General features: G+C 37.6%; 1 protein-coding gene across 1 annotated transcript in view; it reads right to left on the bottom strand.

Annotated features, from left to right (window-relative positions):
- Positions 1-1,363: 1,363 nt before the first annotated feature.
- st3gal2 (ST3 beta-galactoside alpha-2,3-sialyltransferase 2) overlaps positions 1,364-22,585 on the bottom strand; it is a 34,299-nt gene continuing 13,077 nt past the window's right edge. The window contains exons 3-8 of the mRNA XM_062035178.1: positions 15,321-15,380; positions 12,082-12,215; positions 7,035-7,214; positions 6,915-6,960; positions 3,280-3,399; positions 1,364-3,192 (exon numbers count right to left, since the gene is read on the bottom strand). Of these exons, the coding sequence (XP_061891162.1) occupies positions 3,019-3,192; positions 3,280-3,399; positions 6,915-6,960; positions 7,035-7,214; positions 12,082-12,215; positions 15,321-15,380 (714 nt within the window). The 3' untranslated portion in view covers positions 1,364-3,018. The remainder of the gene's footprint in view (positions 3,193-3,279; positions 3,400-6,914; positions 6,961-7,034; positions 7,215-12,081; positions 12,216-15,320; positions 15,381-22,585) is intronic.

Below are 22,585 nucleotides of genomic sequence, written 5' to 3'. Positions count from 1 at the left end.
CACTTAAAATCCTTTCATTTTCTCAAAAATCCACAGTGCGCCCAATGTACGGAATAATTCTGGTTATGCTTACCGACCTCGAAGCAATTTTGTGGTACATGGTGTAATGATAAGTGTGGCTAGTAGATGGTAGTCACACAAGTAATACGTGTAGACTGCAATATGACACCAGTAAACAACACCAAAACTTTAAATGTTCCATTGAAAATAAAGAACATTACACACGGCACTCAAAAATCTGTCGAAATGTTTTAGTGTGACTTTGAAGCCGCACCGCTTGATGGATTGTCGGCCCATTACGGCTACCGTAGTCAGAGATACAAGTATTACTATGGTGTGTGTATAAGGACCACAAAATGGCACCCATTAGCAGACATATTATCTGGCGTTTTGTTTCACAATATTATGCAAAACCAACTTTTCTTACCTTCTGGTACCTGCTGATGTGTATTTGATATCTGCATAAGTCCTGAAAATTTGCGCACGTAGTCCGTGGCGATGCCGTAGTCGATAAGCTTCTTCTTTTTCTCTATCTTCTTGTTATGGGGCATTCACCCTCTGCTGTTGCCATTTCTAATATAAAGTAGTGTAAAGTTCTAACTTATATCTCGCTACAGAAGTGCTAACAACTACCAGTGTAGTGGGTTTACATTATTCACCCACGGAACTTTAGCTATTAGAGAGTTCCGGTCGGACGTTTTTTCAAGGGACACATTTCCGGCGTTGTTGTTGCACTAGTGAGTCACGGATGAGGAGATGCTGCTAAGTTATTGATTGAAGTAAAGTCTGAATGTCATTAAAACAGTTAGCTCCATCTTTTGACACTTCTTCCACTCCCGTCCTTGCACGCTACACCGCTACAACAAAGATGACGGGGAGACGACGCTGTCGAAGGTGAGCCACGTAAATAAGACCGTCCACAAAACGGCGCATCCTGAAGAGACTGTCAGAAAGCGACTTGAAGATGATCTGTAAAACATCATCCATGCAACATTTTGACCAAAGAACCACCATTACATGTTATGTAGACCACGAGGAAGTGTTTTACATTTAGAATAAAATCATAATATGACCCCTTTTTAAAGCGCCCCCAAAAAAAGACCTGAATAGACCCGTTCATCGGCAGTGCGCCTTAAAATCCGGCGCGCCCTATGGTCCAGAAAATACAGTATATTATTTTGTAGCTATTGTTACATTGTTGTATATTGTTGTATTAATATATTGTTAAATGATGGTTTTATCAACCATGTATAGACAAAATCAAGTAATTGAAGGATCTTGAAAATGTTCAAATAAAAAGTATCTTTACCATTGAGTGCAAATGCTGAAAGATTTTTACCATTGTCACATCCTGTATGCTAAATACAAAGCTAAAGACAAAAAGGCAGGAAACAAAGGAATTAATATGCTGGGAAATATTCTGTGGGTAAGACTAATGTATTTAACAGACAGTTAATAGTGCTACAGATAATTTGCATGTAGCAAAAATGTAGACATTTTCCAACTGTTGAATATCTTAACATCAATGTAAAATACACTTAAAATACACTTGAACACATTTGAGAGAGCGGCAACAGTAGCAAGCCATGTAAAACAATCAAAACAAAGGTGACACGTCTTGCTGAAAAACAGAACAGGAAGTGCATGTGATATGGTAATTTCTAAGGCATCTGGTGGCTCTTACCGCCCCCAGAGAGTGTTTTAATGGCAGATACCAGGGCTAGCAGTCAATGAGGCTGTCAGGTTCAATGAATTCACGTCAATTCACGTGTTTTTTTTAGTCTTCTTCCACGCTGTCAAATGGGCACTAATCTGGAAGTAGCAACATTTTCCGGGATAGAAAAGTCAAGTTGTTGTCCTTTTAAAATGTGGTGACGTTGTCTTGGAGCATTAAGTCACAGCATAACTCACAAAACAACACCAACCCCAAACCAAATTGTGTTCTTGCTGCGCTGCAACTCTTAAATTAGGCCGTGACAAACCACATGGGGATTACTAAAAGTCTGATCCAGAAACCAGCCTGCATTCATCCAAACATGAAATACTCACGCAGTCAAATCAACGTCCTCCCAGAAGGTTAGTCAGATGTTTAAATACTCTGCGAGGCTTTGCAAGGTGTTGGAATGTTTGATAGAAACTTCCAGCAGTCACCTGCTGACTTTAAAACCCATCACAATCACACGCAGGGCAGTTGTTATAAGAATTCTGGGCCGCCTGAAAGAATATCGGTGTGGCTTCTTCCACCCCATTCATTGCCTGTGTGTGTGTGGCGGTGTGGGCCCTTAGAATTGCCACCACCTTTCCCCCTTATACAACGGCACTGGTCACGATTACAGAGTATTCACCTCTGTAAAGTCTTTTAGAGGAATTATTTCCTACCAAAAAGCTTATGGTTCTGTGAGAAATGAAAAATCTCGCTTTTTGTATCCGATGATTCATCACTGTCTGTCTGCACGCCTACGGTGCAGCACTTTGTGGTGGTCAACATCCACAGCTCAGTTTGTTGCCATTGGAAACAAAAAAGCTGCAGAACAATAGTCCTTTAGACTGCTGATGCGGCTTTTTCCTGCTTGAGGCAAACTGTATTTATATAAATGGTGGGGGATTAGATCCATCAATCCATAGAGAATATGACAGAAAGGGATGGTTGTCTCTCAGGCGCTCGGTGCTGAGTCTAGTGCCGATCATAGTCGTGGTTTGATTGACTTACTATACGTCACTATTTTTCACTCCTGAGTTGAAGCTGAGTGCTGGTCTTTTAGTTTGAGCCATGAGAGGTGTACACCCCATGATTTTGGCAGCAGATAGGTTGCATCAATATACTGTCACGTCTTAAGCCATGGTCCACATCCTAACACGAGGGAGTGATTTAATTGAATCTGTTATGCTGCATCTCAAAAATTACCTTTTTAGCCTCTGTGGAAAACCCCCAACTTGTAACTGTTCAACACACCACAGTGTTTACGACTTAACCAGATTTCCATCCGATGTCCTTGAATAAGTTGGCATGTTCTTGCGCTATTTTCCCGGGAACACAGTGATTTTTCCAGCTTGAGCCAGTCTTTCAATGATCTGGGCTTCGAAGTCTGCATCGTGGACCCCCGTTTTTCGGAATTCTCCAGCATAACGGTTCTGCTCCCAGTAGTGGTGCCAGTTTCCACGACCGTCCGCCCCGAATCCAAACACGTTCACCTGTAGGAGAGTTGGCAATGGAAGTGTATGAGAATTTTCCGAACGAGAAGACATTGAAGTTACCGGATGTCGAAGTTATTCACTGACCTCATCGCAGACGTGCAGTGCGAAGAAGAGCACCAGCATGCCTGTGGACGGGTAGCGACCGTGATGCCTGGTCCAGTGATCGTGGATGTATTTAAAGAATGCTGGGTTAAAAATTTGGACCTGTAAATAGACCAGAAGAAAATATTTGAAGAACTCAACATTTTATACCAGGCTCGACTTGGGCTAGATTGCCTCTCCTCCTTGGCCTCCACCCACACTGAGCATTCGTCTTTCAGCATGTTTGCTTGTCTCATCACTTTTATACTGCTGTATTATTGCAATTTCCCTGATTATTTTGAGTCTTTTCAATAATGATATTGTTGAAGTTGGTAGCTATCATTAATGATGACGGACTAAGTAGCGATTGCATGAATAATGTCTTTATTCTGCACACTAATTGGTATCAAGGCTTAGCAAACATGCCGCAAAATTGACTTTAAGTATTTATAGTCTTAGTCTTTTGTTTCTACCTTGAAATGTGCTGTTATCATTACGTACTTGCAGGGAGTGATCGCATTCCAGTCATTCTCTGACTTGGCTATGTTGTGCGAGGGAAAGTGCGTGGGCATGTAATCCTTCCATGCTTTTGTAGGTTTGATTATGCTGTGGTTCTCCTGAAGTCTTTTTAAACACTGACTATTTCATTATTTGTAATACTAATGCTGAAGTGTGAATGGTTGTTTGTGTATACTGCTTGTGCCTTGTCATTGTACTGGAGACCAGTTCAGGGTGTAGAAAATCAATTAATCATGCAGGTATGCATTTATGCTGGTACTATTACAACATTTTCTAGTAATATCACAATAAAATGTTCCTAATAATAGGATATTATTATAGTAGCCAGGTACTGTATGCTAACGTAACACATTAACAGTTATTTAGCTTCATAGAATAATATATAATAGGGTGCATCAACATAAAAAGCAAGTTACCAGTAAACAAGTTCAAGTCCCTGAAATCATTCCATATCACTAAAACCATTGAATTATCCTCTCTGTCAAACACGAGTAGGGATGGGGACCGAAACCCGGTGCTATAATGGCACTGTGCCAACATAAACGTTAGTAACCAGACCGGGAAAAGAAGAAACTATCGGTGCATAATTTTTGTGCCAAATGAGTGCTTGTCTGTAATATTGTACAAGTACCGACAGCCATCAGACTGTATAATGCATATGTTCCTTTTTGACTGTACTTAAATGTATAATAGACTGTATTTATATTATTCACATGTGAATAATGCTGTATAATAGACTGTATTTATGTTATTCACATGTGAATAATGCTGTATAATAGACTGTATTTATGTTATTCACATGTGAATAATGCTGTATAATAGACTATATTTATATTATTCACATGTAAAAATACCTAAATGTTTATTGTCTATTGTGAGCAAACTGTGGTGCTGAATTTCCCCCAGGGATCAATAAAGTACTTTCTATTCTATTCTAAGTATGTAATGTGGCGTCCCAAAAGAAGCACAATGAGTCCAATGCTCTTTTAAAATTGTATTGCTGACCTTAACATGCTAACAACAACCTTCATAACGCGAGTAGCCACAACAAGCAACACTTCCTCATTATGCACTAAAGACGGTTACAGCGAGCAAAGTTGCATTCATGAACCCCCTGGAATTATGAGCATCAATATTACACAAGCTGCTTTTTGCACATTCTCTATGTTCTGCATTGCTGTTTGCTGTGCATTTTATTTCTTATTTTTGAATGTATTGCCTAGTTATTTCATTTATAAAAGTATTTCAATCAGTAGTCTGTTCAACTTGAATGTCACAAAATTCCTTTTTTTTTATTTTTATTTTTTTTTAAATAAAATTTAAAAAAATATATATATATATATATATATATATATATATATATATATATATATATATATATATATATATATATATATATATATATATATATATATATATATATGTGTGTGTGTGTGTATATATATATATATATATATATATATATATATATATATATATATATATATATATATATATATATATATATATATATATGTATATATATATATATATATATATATATATATACATATATATAATTTTTACAAAAATAAAATGTTTAGCATTTTTTTAAGTACAGGTTCAGGTGCTGTTTAAGCACTGGCAACACAATAGTCCTGAGTTAAATCCAGGGCTCGGGATCTTTCTGTGTGGAGTTTGCATGTTCTCCCTGTGACTGCGTGGGTTCCCTCCGGGTACTCTGGCTTCCTCCCACCTCCAAAAACATGCACCTGGGGATAGGTTGATTGGCAACACTAAATTGGCCCTAGTGAATGAATGTTGTCTGTCTATCTGTGTTGGCCCTGTGATGAGGTGGCGACTTGTCCAGGGTATACCCCGCCTTCCGCCCGAATGCAGCTGAGATAGGCTCCAGCACCCCCCGAGACCCCGAAAGGGACAAGTGGTAGGAAATGGATGGATGGATGTCAAGTTATACATACGTATTTTGCACCTGACTAAGTTGCAGAACCAGCCTAACTATGAAAAAGTGTCCAGAAAATATTCATTATAATCATTACAACTTATTTCTTGCAAAATTACGCCTTAATCTCTTTATAAACTTTACTTTCTTAATTCTATGACGTTTTCTTCTCTATATGGCCCCAATACAGTGGAACCTAATCGACTTCCGTGTGTCACGGCGGGGTCGCATTTTAATGCACGGATCGTTTTCCCAGGATGCAGACGGAACTCCAGAGGCAGCGTGCAGGTAAGACAATGATTTATTTACCATAAATCAGTCAGGAAATACAAATCAAACAGAAAAGAATGCCGATAGCATGGGAAGCTATGGCAAAGCTTAGTCCAAAAACAGGAATCACTAAGGTATTCACACGTAACTTGTTGCATACAGCAAACTAGACAGCCAGACTGATTGTGGCAAAAAGCAGGAATAAGTAGCTCTCTGATTAGTGCCCGGGAGCAGGTGAGCGTCCCGAACACTAATCAGAGGCAGGTGAAAATAATCAGCACCCATGGCAACCAAGAACACACAAACCCAGAACTAAGGGAGTCTTTAACTAAACAAAAACATGATCACAACGGATCATGACACCGCGGGCACTGTTGGCCGAGACTTGATGAGTTGGCCTCCGTACGTTTTGCATGGATGGAAAAAGTGACAAAGAATCTTTACAGTCAACACAAACAGGTTGTCGTTAAAAAATGGCCCAATCTAAATAGGATCCTCTCTAGTCCTGTTTACAGATTATGAAACTATTTGACCCTTTAATATTAAGACCTTCGGAGGATTTGGTCACTGTAAAGGACCAACCAGATGATGAGGAATGATTAATAAGGCTCGGGGCCTACAACCTACAAATCTATATTTTTGACCGCATTTCGAAAAACACTGTAAAAGGATGTCTGTGCTGAAGCAAATATATGCACCGTGAAGTCTCCACATGGTGAGGATTAGTTGCAAGTTTTTTTATTGTCACGGATTAAAGCAGAAGTAGAAGATTAGAAAAAACAATGGGATGGTTTCTAATCTAACTGTAATCCTTTGTCAACAATGTTGACATTATTGTTTTTGTATGTGTGCATAGGCATTTCTGTCTGTTGTGTTAATGAGCAAGTAGCTACAAATAATGACTTACCTTGTCTTTATCCACACGGAGGAACTGCTTCACTGGAGCGTAGGTACTAAAGAAGAGACGTGTTTAATTAGCATTTGTCAATTGGATTGGCAACTTGTCTGAACTGTACGCTGTTCTTACAATCGGATCTGGCCACTGGACAGTGCGCTGGTGATCCAAACCAGATCCAGAGTTTTAAAAGGAACCAGGACAAAGCTGACGTTGGCCGCCAGGTTCTTGGCGCTCTCCGGGTACATGAAGTGGTGAGTGGTGTGGCTGCCGGCGTCTTCCTCGTAACCCACCGTCGGGGCTAAGTTTATTCTAAGTGTGAGAGAGGAGCAAAGTGAATTGGTTGTTATTATCCTTTTTCAGATTGTATTGTTTTTCAAAATGTTGACTTGATAATTTAACATGTTTGATCCTGGGTTCGATCCTGCACTCAGGATCTTTCTGTGTGGAGTTTGCATGTTCTGCCAGTGACTGCATGGGTTCTGTCCAAGTACTCCGGCTTCCTCCCACCTCCGAAGACATGCACCTGGGGATAGGTTGATTGGCAACACTAAATTGGCCCTAGCGTGTGAATGTTGTCTGCCTATCTGTGTTGGCCCTGCGATGAAGTGGCGACTTGTCCAGGGTGTACCCCGCCTTCCGCCCTAATGCTGCTGAGATAGGCTCCAGCACCCCCGAACGGGACAAGCGGTAGAAAATGGATGGAATAAAACCTTCATTATTTCCCTTATTCATAAAAGGCACCAAGCAAATAATAATGTCACCAAGTTTGCATCATACAGAATCATACTAAAAGTTCTTGAGTCATGCTGTTATTAAACAGCAAAAATAATGAGACTGGTGGTACAATCGGAAGAGTGGTAGTAGTGCTGTAGGAGGCAGTAATGTACTTTTACTCTTAAACTCTGTGCATTAAAGAGCCATTTTGCTTGTAAAAGAAATGTCCAAAATGTTTCTAGGTCTAAGGTCTAAAGCAGGGGTGCACATTACGTCGATCGTGAGCTACCAGTCGATCGTCGAGGGTGTGTCAGTTGATCGCCAGCCAGGCATTACAAAAATACACCTAAAAATTAGCAGTCACAAATCTTCACTATGACGTCACCTTCGTCACTTCATTGACATTCACGGCACCCGAGGGTCTTGTGAGTTCATTGCTAAGAAAAAATGACAGAAAGGAAGGCGAGAAACACTTTTCATTTCAACAGAATGCACAGTTCCTGTCTTCACAATAAAAGCCCTGCTTCATCCTGCCTGCGCTAACGAAATAGGAGTCTCAGAAAGCTAGTGCGTACAAGCTAGCAAGCTATGGAGTTTGCCATCAATGTATTTCTTGTAAAGTGTATAAAAAGGAGTATGGAAGCTGGACAAATAAGATGCCAAAAACCAACCACTTTCATGTGGAATTGGACTTTTTTTCTCCTCCATTAGAAAATGTGGACGTTATCATCACTACTGTCTGATTCCAATCAATGCAAGTCATCAGAATCAGGTAATACACCAACTTATATTCTTGTCTTCATGAAAGAAAGGAATCTATATGTGTTAAACATGCTTAAACACCTTTCACTTTTAACAAAAACGTCTTTCATAAATAAATAAATAAAAATTATATACATGAATGAGGTAGATCCCTTCGACTTGGTCAATTGAAAAGTAGGTCGCCTGCAGAAAAAGTGTGGGCACCCCTGGTCTAAAGCATGGATTCAGTTGAAAATTATACTGAGCGACTTACAACAAGTATATTACATCGATTTGATGGCACGTTTGGACGTCTATAGGCCTTTTTCTACCGCAGGACCATTTTTTTTTACCAGGGTAAATAGAGTAATCCCTGTGTTTCCACCAAAAACTACCCGGGTAGATTTAGATTTAGTTCTTCAGGAACTATGTAGTTCTTGATAGTGAGGTGGGACTTTCGGGAGTTCCTCAGGAACCTTTGAAGGGTGGCCTCTTCAGTTTTCTAAGTTTCAGCTGCCATTAGAGTATGCGAAGACAACTTGTTTATGTATTATTTCTTGTGTATTTCTATTACAACATACTTGACAATGGATAGAAAGAAGAACAAAAGGGAACGTTTGACCTGCATGCATTATGTGGGGCATCTGTGTGCTGAAGAAAGCGGATTAGTGGCACTATCTTGCATTGTTTTTACTCAGCCGTAGTCTTTAAACGTTTATGAATCTTTTTTAAACATAATTTCAATGCTTGGAGCTACGAGAAATGAATGGACTCTTGCAAACTTGTTTACAGAGAAATATAAAGTATTCAGCTGGACTTCGAAACGGCGAGGCGAGCTGCTTCTTGGGACTTTCTTTCTGTTTTCCTAAAATTTGTTTGGTTGAGCTTTTTCCTGACGTTCTTTCTTGTTACGCGGATGTATAGAATCCGTATATTGCATAGCAGTTTGGACTGCCCACCTGTTCTGGGGTCATGAGGTTTTTAAAGATTAAGAAGAAGTAGTCAAGGCTGCTGTCTTCTATGGATCAGGTTTCTTTTGGTAAATGCAGGATTCTTCTGCAAGAGAATGACCTCTGTCAATGTGCCACGCACATCAATACTGAATATAAAACAGGCAAAATCTGTCGTCTCCTTTTAATGCACAAAATCAATTCACCAAAGTCAGACTAAAAGTGAAGCTCATGGCTGCGAAATGTGTTGAATAATGATGACGGCAATAATGTCACACTAATGTGCTCATATTTAGACAGTGAGCAGAATCAGTAATCATGCCATTAGGACGTGGACATTGCAAGCAGGAACTTAACAATGTCCAAGAAATGATCACGGTATCAACATGTCATCTTGTTGCATTACAATATGTCGCAGACGAGACCGACCACAGCGAACAAAGCAGTTGTTTGTTCAGACAGGCAGGAGGTAGCCGGGCAGTGGTGCTTGTGAGCTACAGATGTTTTTTGTTTAATAATCAAACTTAAAAAATGCAAACGTCTAAGTTGTAAACTGCCCAGACATGCGTACTCCAATGTTAATGTATGCTAATTGATTTAGCACTAAGAAACATAAATTTTACTTTTTTGACCCGCCCTTTGTATACCCCCATAACGTACGCTTCACAACACATCTTAAAATACTTTTGAGCATTCCGTGGCTAGAGAAGGCTCAAAAACAACAAGGGTGCCAGCTTGCCACATAGGCACGTTGCTTAGCAGGCTGCTATAGCGCACATATATCTAGGGTTCTGATAGCGTCCGAAAATGACGAGCCAAGGGAGGAGCCTTATATACATATTTTTTATTAAATATAATTAAATCATGTGAGACATGCACCAGGGGATAGGTTGATTGGCAACACTAAATTGGCCCTAGTGTGTGAATGTTGTCTGTCTATCTGTGTTGGCCCCGCGATGAGGTGGCGACTTGTCCAGGGTGTACCCCGCCTTCTGCCCGAATGCAGCTGAGATAGGCTCCAGCACCCCCCGCGATCCCGAACAGGACAAGCGGTAGAAAATAGATGGATGGATAATAATAATAATATACCATACAATAATTAAATATGCATAAATAATCAATTTATATTGTAATCATAGCCCCTGAATTGTAATCCAATCGTTAGGTCCCTCCCTTAGTTAATGCTATGCTAGTAGTGCAAGTGTTAATGTTTGTGTGTCCCTCTCTACACCTTAATGTTACATTATTGTATGTGATGGCAGTGTTTCCCATAAACTGCCAAGATACCTGTGGAGGTGGGGGCGTGGCTATGGGCGTGATCACCATGACATCATCGAGTAATTTGCTAAATTTACTACAATGATATGATTTTCTCTAAAAAGGCTAAAAAAATGTATACTTACTAATTAATAATAAGTTTTGTTTTAATTGTCCATCCATCCATCCATCCATCCATCCATTTTACAATATAGTTACAACACTTTATGTACATATTTATATACAGATTTGAACAATAAGTTATTCACTGAAATATATTTATTAATTGTGGTTCTTACAAAAAATATATCTTATACAAATATAAAAGCTAAAATGTCTCTTAAAGCTCTGCCCCTTTAATTAGTGCATACTAAATAATTTAACTTTAGCCTACTACTACAACCATATTATTTACCAGCAACATAAAGTGAAACAGAGGCATAGGTGTCCTGCCACAGTCAGTAACAAATAAACACAAAACAGTAGTGGTGGTAGATAGACACAGAGCTTCATCAAACATCTGATCCACTGAACAAAGAGCTCCAAAAATCTTGATCCTACACTTCTCTTTTGTAAAGTAAATCCGAACAGCCGATATGGGCATCTACATCAACTATATGATTTGCCTGAGAAGCTGGATAGGACCAAAAAAAAAAAGCTGAAAAATCTATTTGTGGCGGCCTTAATTCTTTCGTGGCGGGCCGCCACAAATAAATGAATGTGTGGGAAACACTGGTTGATATGTATTACCTAGGACAAAAATAACACAAATGATGGTAGTAGTGCACATTAGTGCTTCGTAGAGCCACACACAGGCATGGACAAACACAACTCATTAGCATTAAAGCTACAAGCAGACCAACCATTGTGTTCCACTCCCAGTAGGTCTTATTAAAAAAACATTTTTAAATGTTTAAATTGTAACATCAAGGACAGATTTTGAACAATGACTTCAATTAGTCAATTTTTTAATTGACTGTGTGAAAGGGGTTCCTGTCAGGATGGTTTACTTGCAAGGTTTTGTGGATAGTATGTTGCCCGCGACCCCGAACAAGACAAGCGGTAGAAAATGGATGGATGGATGGATGTTGTTTGGCACAATCCTGCTGACAATCAAAACAACCAAAAATACATTTAACAGACCAAATGGTAGATTTGCTCTTGGCACAATGCAACAGAGGGGATAGATTAAGTCCAAAGGATTTATTTTTTATATCCGTGCGAGCAATATAATTCAACTTCTTAGGATTCTTGACCTCCCAAGAAGCCCGTGACCCCTCTGCCAACCATTTGCATCCAGGAGCGTATGAAATGTTAATATTACATATAGCATTAGGTGCACATCTGTTTACTTTTCGTCTTTCAGCCGTGATGTAACTTTAATGACACATGCCGTGCTGAGTGACAAGAGTATCGTGCTCCTTTGTGACGCCCTCCAGCCATCTGCCGCCTTCTTTCCCTCTGCCTTAGTCTTCATCTCTTTCTTCCCCCATCCCCATCCTCTCGTCTCTCACCTCATGACATAGTTGTGTTCGTCGATGGTGGCCCCATATGCAGCCCCACGTAGGTTTCCAGAGTTCCCCACCACGGCGCACCGCAGGCATCGTCCCGGATCCCAAGAGCCGTACGGAGATCTTCCGGGTATCACCTTTGACAGAACATCGTCGTCACAACTAGGAGCTTTCATTAGCAGGCAGATACAATATTCATTTGAAGAGTTTGATATTACATTAAATTCATTCCAATTCAGGGAATTTCCCAACAGCCAAGTAACAGGAAGGGTTTCTCACAAGTTTTAACACAAGTTTTGACTTGAATACTAAAAATACTTTACAAACACTAAAATGAAACACAAATTCACTTCATTGTGAATAGTTATATACTGTAAATTAAATTTTATTTCCCACCATTTTGTTCATAATTGTGTGTGTGTGTATGTATATATATATATATTAGGGCTGCAACAACTAATCGATTAAATCGATTAAAATCGATTATTAAAATAGTTGCCGATTAATTTAGTCATCGATTCGTTGGATCTATGCTATGCGCATGCGCAGTTTTTATTTATTTATTATTTTTTTAATTTTTTTTAACTAAACCTTTATTTATAAACTGCAACATTTACAAACAGCTGAGAAACAATAATCAAAATAAGTATGGTGCCAGTATGCTGTTTTTTTTCCAATAAAATACTGGATAGGGTAGAAATGTAGTTTGTCTCTTTTATCCGACTATTAATCGATTAATCGAAGTAATAATCGACAGATTAATCGATTATCAAATTAATCGTTAGTTGCAGCCCTAATATATATATATATATATACTGTACAGGCCAAAAGTTTGGACACACCTTCTCATTCAATGTGTTTCTTTATTTTCACAACTATTTACATTGTAGATTGTCACTCAAGGCATCAAAACTATGAATGAACACATGTGGAGTTATGTACTTAACAAAAAAAAAGGTGAAATAACTAAAACATGTTTTATAAAAATTCTAGTTTCTTCAAAATAGCCACCCTTTGCTCTGATTACTGTTTTGCACACTCTTGGCATTCTCTCGATGAGCTTCAAGCACACCTGTGAAGTGAAAACCATTCCAGGTCCTCTTGAAGCTCATCGAGAGAATGCCAAGAGTGTGCGAAAAAGTAATCAGAGCAAAGGGTGGCTATTTTGAAGAAACTAGAATATAAAACATGTTTTCAGTTATTTCACCTTTTTTTGTTAAGTACATAACTCCACATGAGTTCATTCATAGTTTTGATGCCTTCAGTGACAATCAACAATGTAAATAGACATGAAAATAAAGAAAACACATTGAATGAGAAGGTGTGTCCAAACTTTTGGCCTGTACTGTGTATATTAATGGACAAATTGAATGATCTGTTTATAAAAGATGCTTGTATCATAATTTTCGTTAACAATATTTGCTATGAAATAACACAATATAGACATTAAGTTAATTTTAATAATAATTATATGAAAAACAGCCATGTATGAATTGTATACTGTAAAGGATGTTTCTGGAATAGACAGAAATTAGTAATTAAAATGTTTAATTCTCCTTCCTTCAATTGAAATGGGAATTACAATTTTTTTTGGAGACATTTTCAATTCAGTTTAAGATTTAACAAAAGCCAATTCATTAGAAAAGGTTAAATCATAACTCCACCATTTGGCAGATTTATATTTAAAAAATTATTGATATAACAAATAGGAATGGGACAATATATCAAAACATTGCGATATGTAACCTTACAATAAGATAATCACATCTTTCCACCTTGGGATGGGCGATATGGCCTAAAATCTAACAAAATTGATAAAAAAGTCAATATTTTGCACAGATGGGAGCAATCCATTCTGCCTCTAAATCACTTTAAAAATGAAAACAATACTTAATTCACATTTCACAACCTGTCTAATAACCAAGATGTAGCAACATTGTTATTGTAAGAGCGAACACTGAGGAACTGTTTAGCGCCGTAACACATCGCCATGCTACGGCATTAGCCAAAAGCTAACTACGACAAGAAGTAAGATAGCAACCGCGTCAACAGCTCAACGGCTTTTAAGTTTGTAATACACCAAACAATGCACAATACATTAATCTGTACTGACGGAAAAACATGAGCTATCATATTGCAGTATCTGTAAAGTATTTGCACACATTTCATGTTTTGTTTCCAAAGTTTCACCCTCTGTTCGTGCTCGCCTCTATAAGTTCATCCTATGTATTTTCAGGTTAAAAAAGATAAGGTTGTGAAACCTCATTTGTCCCAGAATAGTCGTCTTCGTTGTTTATTACCAAGTCTGCCATGTTTACAACACACTCGCGTTTGTTTCCAGAAGTAGGAACACACGTTTGTTGCTGGAAGCCAGAAGTATGTTGCTATTGAAATGCGCAGAGGAAAAAAGATATGGTATTGCTTCAAATGACCAAAATACGGTAAATATTGTACGTACTACATATTTTTATGAACGTGTCTGTTACTACATTTTATATATATATACTTTTAGTGTGTATATAAAATGTTGATGGAGGGTTTTGAAGTTGTATTAGAGGGCTTTGAAGGCTACAACGGTGACTCCCATTAGCCGCATCTTGCAAGTATTTATCATCTTTAAAATCCCCCCCTCCCAAAAAATATGTCTTCTTGTAATGATTGTGAACGATAGGCAAAATGCTAAAAAATTTACAGTTCCTCATTAAAAAAACTGCTCTGACTTTTGCTCAGGACTTTCCCTGTCTGTCCGATATTGCCATTACTGCCTTAAGTGGTGGAAAAGTGTATTACAACTGAATACCCTTGCCGACCACAGCTGAGAAACAGATGTTTTTCGCGGCCCAACAATGGCCCTATGGTTAAGAAACATTGCTGTAAGGCACATTAACTTTGCCCCTCTCACGACTCACAGAAGAAAGAGAAACAAAGGGGCTACAACATGCAACATGAGTTGTAAAAATGCAAAATATGAGCTATGAATGTTTTCCTTTGTTTTAACTGTATTGCAGAATCAACATATCGAGATATTATCGTTATTGTGAACCAAATATCGTACATCATATGATCACACGGTGAGGTACCCTGAGGCTCCCAGCCCGAATAACAAGCAGCACACATCCTTCTCATATACAGGTAGATGCATGCCATTCATTCCTGGAATACTGACGCTTTTTGAAAAGTCTTGTAAGCTTATTTTCAAATGCAGCAGAGTAATAATGTGACAAGATGAATGAGTAGAATACCTGGAACAACCTGAGCAGCACCTGCTGGATGCTGTGAGATTTAAACTGGGGCTGCAACATCTACAGGGAAAGAAAATCTGGTTAGGAGGCTCTGCAGAGAAATAACATCATTGAAGTGTAGTACTTTGCGTGCGTGTGTGTTCTTTTTCTGATTTGATGAACATATCTAGTAGGAAGGAACACACCCATGTGGACCAACCCCAAGTCCAAAATGAGGTCAGCAACAAAATAAAGGATGGACAAATGCAGGAGATTCCATTATGTGACTTGCAGTGAATATTTACATTATTTCTTATGTGAAAATGTTTACATTTTTTTATTTATTTATTCCAATTTGGTTTTGACGAAGCCTATGGAACCAATTCCAGTACAATAGCTAAAACCGAGGTATCATTCCACTTGATTTTTTTCTGTTACTTAGTTCTTGCAAGAGTATTCATTTGTGTTGGCCTTTTAAATATAGCTTTATGCTACTGTAGTTAACATAAAAAAGAACTGCAGACAAATTGGAATTGGATGAATCAACTTTCAAGCTTATGCTTCTGTATAGTAACCGTCCCCTCCAACGCCGCATTGTTCCTTTTATAGCGCTTTGTCAGGGTCGATGTGCAATTCTCTGCCGAAACGCTTAAGGCGGTGTTGTTAGGGGAAAAAACAAAGAGGCTACATATTGTGTATACCCTGCAAATGACAAAGAGGAGGTTTTTTCCCCCTCTTTTTTGCCTCTTACAACCCAATTGTTTATCTAACTTGATGTATTGTTACATTTGAAATGATAGTAATGGTGACAACAGAGCTAAATATTATCATTGATGATCAATATTGATGTGTACGGGTATGACAAATAAATAAACACAATATTTGTCAATTTAAACAAGTATCAAGTAGTTATAGTTGCATATTACTTGCACATACAAAGTCTCCAAGGGAACGTATCCAGTAAAAAACGTGTCTGCATCATTCAACCTACTGCGTCATGAGCTCAACTTAATTATCTATATTATAATAAATAGGTTGGTGTTTTTCATACCTACCATTATTCTCTGTTTGACTAATTTCATGCGATGAAGCCTTTTTAAAAAACATTTATTAATCAATCCAACAAAATAATTTACAATAATACCATAATAATACAATTCCAAAACCAAACGAGGCTCAGCAACATCCAGAATAGCAATCAACAGAGCAATTGAGAGGACAACACAAACATAACACAAAACAATCCAAAAGAAGTCAAACAAAACAATAATATCAACAACAGTATAAATATATTAATAAGAATTCCAACATAACAGTGATCAGAAATCCCTCATTTACATTATCATCACAGCCATTAATACAAAATAAAATAAAAACATTTAAAAAATGAACAAAAGTGCTTGCATCGATTCGTATCTCATAGGTTTGACAACACATTATGTCCAATATTTTCCACAAAGATAAAATGAATAAAATTAAGCCTTTTCTAACATTCCATTACTACAAAACATTACAGGTATGTGCTATTTTTGTTGTCATATTTGATTGATATAAGTATTTGCCAGTACTCAAGGCTCCAATATTGGTTTTGTATCGGAAATGAATATTTCGATACAATACCCCTAATTTAGGTATTTATTTTTTGACAAAAAAAAACACGTTTGGAATATTTTGTTGCATGATCAGATCATTGTAAAGTTTTGAATATATGCCATTGAATGCATTTTTCCTGAACAAATACATTGAGCAATACAGCTGAAGTGCTTTGTCAAGGCACATTATTTCCAGGCTTTAGCAGGCCACATAAAAGATGTGCCTTGAGTTTGACACCTGTGGTTTAAATTAAGAGGACAACGATGGCGTAGCTGTAGCACAGACTGAGTCTTATTGACATTTTACAAAGGGGTTGAGCTAGAAGTGCCCCACTTTCTAAACAACAGCTACCAAATGATCCTCTGTACGTCTTGTAAAGAATCAAACATCCCCTCCTCGTCTTTCCTGTTATTTCCACTCAACAAACTTCTCTAACACTCTCCTCTACCAGCGGCCGAGTTCTGCTCCTCCCTCACATTTCCATTCATGCGTCATCCCTGGCAGCATGCGTGCTCTTATGTCTAATTCTTTCTCTTTTAATTTCCCCCGCTCCCCCTTTGCCTCTCCTCCACCCCTTCTTGTTCTCTCTGAGACGCCTGTACACTACGCAGCTCATCAGTGCTGATCAGAGAGCACTAAATCTGTCTTTCACTCCCCCATTACCTCTCTCATTCTCCGGCTGGTCTCTTCTTCCATGAGTCTCCCTATCCATTTTTTCATCCCGCCATCCTTCGGCTTTTCCCTCTCTGAAGCCGCCAAATCCAGCTTGGCACATTGTGCCGCTGTTGTTCAGGGACCATTAAACTCCCTGTAAGCTGACTACTAAGGTCTACGATACCTGCCAGCAACTTTGAACACACGGATATTGTCTTTTCTAGCAAGCGTAACAACACACACTCGCGTTACTCTTTGCATGCTTTCAAGCAGACCTGGGCAAAATACGGCCCGCGGGCCACATGCGGCCCATTAAGATTTTCAATCCGGCCTGCCGGACTTTCTACATAATTTTTTTAGACCTTTAACATCAAAACTGTAGCCGCCATTATGATGTGCAGTGCTGTTTTTAAATTACCATAAGTCTTGAACTATAGAAAGTAGAGATGTCCGATAATGGCTTTTTTGCCGATATCCGATATTGTCCAACTCTTAATTACCGATTCCGATATCAACCGATACCGATATATACAGTCGTGGAATTATGCCTAATTTTGTTGTGATGCCCCGCTGGATGCATTAAACAATGTAACTTTACCATGAATTGATTAACGTGGACCCCGACTTAAACAAGTTGAAAAACTTTAGTGGTGAATTGTACGGAATATGTACTCTACTGTGCAATCTACTAATACAAGTTTCAATCAATCAATCAAAAACAAAGTTTTCCAATATAAGAGAACAACTTCAACTCCAGTTATGGAAAAAAATGCCAACATGGCACTGCCATATTTATTATTGAAGTCACAAAGTGCATTATTTTTTTTAACATGCCTCAAAACAGCTTGGAATTTGGGACATGCTCTCCCTGAGATAATCCTGATACCCATTACAACTATGGGAAATACTATACTTTGACTTTCACAAAGTGCATTATTTTTTTTAACTTGCATCAAAACAACAGCTACAAAAACAATGAAGGCACACAGCTTCAGTCCAGAGTATACTACAGCATACTTGCCAACCTCAGTGTTTCCCACACATTCATTTATTTGTGGCGGCCCGACACGAAAGAATTACGTCTGCCACAAATAACAAAAATTTAAAAAATTTTTTTTTTTTTTTTTTGTCCTGTCCAGCTTCTCAGGCAAATCATATAGTTGATGTAGATGCCCATATAGGCTGTTCAGATTTACTTTACAAAAGAGAAGTGTAGGATACTTCTCTTGTTGCCTTATTTGTATTTGACCACTACTGTTTTCTGTTTATTTGTTACTGACTGTGGCAGGACACCTCTGCCTCTGTTTCACTTTATGTTGCTGGTAAATAATATGCTTGTAGTAGTAGGCTAAAGTTAAATTATTTAGTATGCACTAATTAAAGGGGCAGAGCTTTAAGAGACATTTTAGCTTTTATATTTTATAAGATATATTTTTTGTAAGAACCACAATTAATAAATATATTTCAGTGAATAACTTATTGTTCAAATCTGTATATAAATATGTACATAAAGTGTTGTAATTATATTGTAAAATGGATGGATGGATGAATGGACGTTTAAAACAAAACTGTTATTAATTAGTAAGTATACATTTTTTGAGCCTTTTTTAGAGAAAATCATATCATTGTAGTAAATTATGCAAATTACTCGATGATGTCATGGCGACCACGCCCATAGCCACGCCCCCACCGCCACAGGTATAATGGCAGTTTATGGGAAACACTGAACCTTGAGACCTCCGAATTCGGGAGATGGGAGGGGGCGGGGTTTGGTGGTAGCAAGGGTGTATATTGTAGCGTCCCAGAAGAGTTAGTGCTGCAAAGGGTTCTGGGTATTTGTTCTGTTGTGTTTACGTTCTGTTACGGTGCGGCTGTTCTCCCGAAATGTGTTTGTCATTCTTGTTTGGTGTGGGTTCACAGTGTGGCGCATATTTGTAAAAGTGTTAAAGTTGTTTATACGGCCACCCTCATTGTGACCTGTATGGCTGTTAATCAAGTATGCCTTGCATTCACTTATGTGTGTTTAACAGCCGCCTAAAATATGTGACTGGGCCGGCACGCTGTTTGTATGGAGGAAAAGCGGAAGTGACGACAGGTTGTAGAGGACGGAAACACATTTTTACGGGATAATACATCATATTGTAGGTGTTTATTACACTTTTCATATTTTGATGTTTGTTACAATTTTGTTGTTTTGCTTGATTGTAAAAGATGTCTATGGAGGAGCTGGTCTGAGAAGTAAAAGAGGATCGATGTTCATATGTTGTTAATATTCAGTGTTTTATTGTTCATAGTTAATATTGTAAATCCCACTTTCTTTATTTTCATGTACATTTTGGGTGTCCCATTCAGTAAAAAAGTGTACAATTCCATTCGTTTTTTTTGAGGCGGTCTGTCTTAACTTTTTTAGAACTCTATCGGATGTTGTGACTTTTGGTATTAGTGTTCCTGAAAAAAAGAGGGACCCAAACACACATACTGTACAGCAGATTTTTTACAGCTAAATGTGTATGTATCATTTATACACACATACACCTTGGTCCCCCCAAACACATTTTTTCCTCTCAACGTAGCCCCCCAAGTCAAAATATTTGGAAATATCAGAAAAAGATGCAGAAGCAAATTTTTACATGATAATATATCATATTGTAGGTGTTTATTACACTTTTCATATTTTGATGTTTGTTACATTTTTGTTGTTTTGCTTGATTGTAAAAGATGTCTATGGAGGAGCTGGTCTGAGAAGTAAAAGAGGATCGATGTTCATATGTTGTTAATATTCAGTGTTTTATTGTTCATAGTTAATATTGTAAATCCCACTTTCTTTATTTTCATGTACATTTTGGGTGTCCCATTCAGTAAAAAACTGTAAAATTACATTTACAAAATTAAATTTTTAGAACTCTATCGGATGTTGTGACTTTTGATATGTTCCTGAAAAAAAGGGACACAAACACACATACTGTACAGCAGATTTTTTTTACAGCTAAATGTGTATACATCATTTATACACACATACACCTTGGCCCCCCCAAAACACATTTTTTTCTCTCAATGTGGCCCCGGAGTCAAAATATTTGGAAATATCAGGAAAAGATGCGGAAGCAAATTTTTACAACAAATGTCTGCATAAAAGTGATAATATATCATATTGTAGGTGTTTATTACCCTTTGCATTCATATTTTGCTGTTTGTTGCATTTTTGTTGTTTTGCTTGATTGTAAAGATGTCTAAGGAGTAGCTGGTCCGAGAAGTAAAAGAGGAGCGATGTTCATATGTTGTTAATATTCAGTGTTTTATTGTTCATAGTTAATATTGTAAATCCCACTTTCTTTATTTTCATTTACATTTTGGGTGTCCTATTCAGTAAAAAACTGTAAAATTCCATTTCGTTTTTTTGAGGTGGTCTGTCATAACTTTTTTAGACTTTTGGTATTAGTGTTTCTGAAAAAAGGGACCCAAACACACATACTGTACAGCAGATTTTTACAGCTAAATGTGTATATATCATTTATACACACATACACATTGGCCCCCGAGACACATTTTTTCTTGCAATAATGTGAAGGTTTACAACACTACAGCATATGTTGACATAAATGCACCTATGTTTCTTATCAATAAACCCTTTGAATCTCAAAGTTTACGTTGACAAAACGGTCTGCCACTTCTAGTGTATTGATGTCGACCTACAGGGCCACTTTTTTCACAATGAAGCAAACACGGTGATTGTGTTGTTGATAAAAGCGGGACCGGCTTAAACTAGTTCTGCTGTAAGGAGAAAAGACAAAACAGGGTTTCTTAACCATTGTTAGCCAGCTAGCGCCTTCAAGAGGACTGCCAAAAAATATGTTTCTCAGCTCATGTCCGTATGGGCCGCAGCGGTACTCGGTTGTAATACACTTTTTCATCCACTTGTGGCAGTAATGACAATATCAAATTGTAGACTGTCGATTTTACAGTAAAAACTTTACATTTACAAAATGTTACTGTAAAATAGTGTTGTTTTTTTTTCTTACATTTTACGGTAAATATAAAAACAGTACCACTGTTTTGTTTTTTGTTTTTAGCGGAAAAAGCTGGCAGCTTAGTTGCCAGAATGTTACTGTTAAATTTACATTGGTTTTTACTAGGGATGTCCGATAATATCGGCCTGCCGATATTATCGGCCGATAAATGCGTTAAAATGTAATATCGGAAATTATCGGTATCGTTTTTTTTATTATCGGTATGGTCTTTTTTTTTTTTTTTTTTTTTTTTTTTTTTTTTTTTTTTTTTTAATTAAATCAACATAAAAAACACAAGATACACTTACAATTAATGCACCAACCCAAAAAACCTCCCTCCTCATTCACACAAAAGGGTTGTTTCTTTCTGTTATTAATATTCTGGTTCCTACATTATATATCAATATATATCAATACAGTCTGCAGGGATACAGTCCGTAAGCACACATGATTGTGCGTGCTGCTGGTCCACTAATAGTACTAACCTTTAACAGTTAATGTTACTCATTTTCATTAATTACTAGTTTCTATGTAACTGTTTTTATATTGTTTTACTTTCTTTTTTATTCAAGAAAATGTTTTTAATTTATTTATCTTATTTTATAATTTTTTTTTAAAAGTACCTTATCTTCACCATACCTGGTTGTCCAAATTAGACATAATAATGTGTTAATTCCACGACTGTATATATCGGTTGATATCGGTATCGGTTGATATCGGTATCGGTAATTAAAGAGTTGGACAATATCGGAATATCGGATAACGGCAAAAAGCCATTATCGGACATCCCTAGTTTTTACAACATTATATTGTTAATGGGAAAACAGTACAAGTTATTTTTTATTCTGGCAACTTACCTGCCAGTTTTTCTACCGTAAAAACAAATGTACCATCTTTCCATTTACAGTAGTACACCGTTAAAAACAACAACCGTAGATTTTGGCAGCTCAGTCAACAGAATTTTAACGCAAAAAACAGTAGTAGTTTTTTTCAATTTACATTAATATGCTGTAAAGAACAACATCAAATGTA

Source organism: Entelurus aequoreus, linkage group LG24, assembly GCF_033978785.1.
Source record: "Entelurus aequoreus isolate RoL-2023_Sb linkage group LG24, RoL_Eaeq_v1.1, whole genome shotgun sequence".
NCBI lineage: Eukaryota > Metazoa > Chordata > Actinopteri > Syngnathiformes > Syngnathidae > Entelurus > Entelurus aequoreus.
This window is presented reverse-complemented; position numbering and strand designations above follow the sequence as displayed.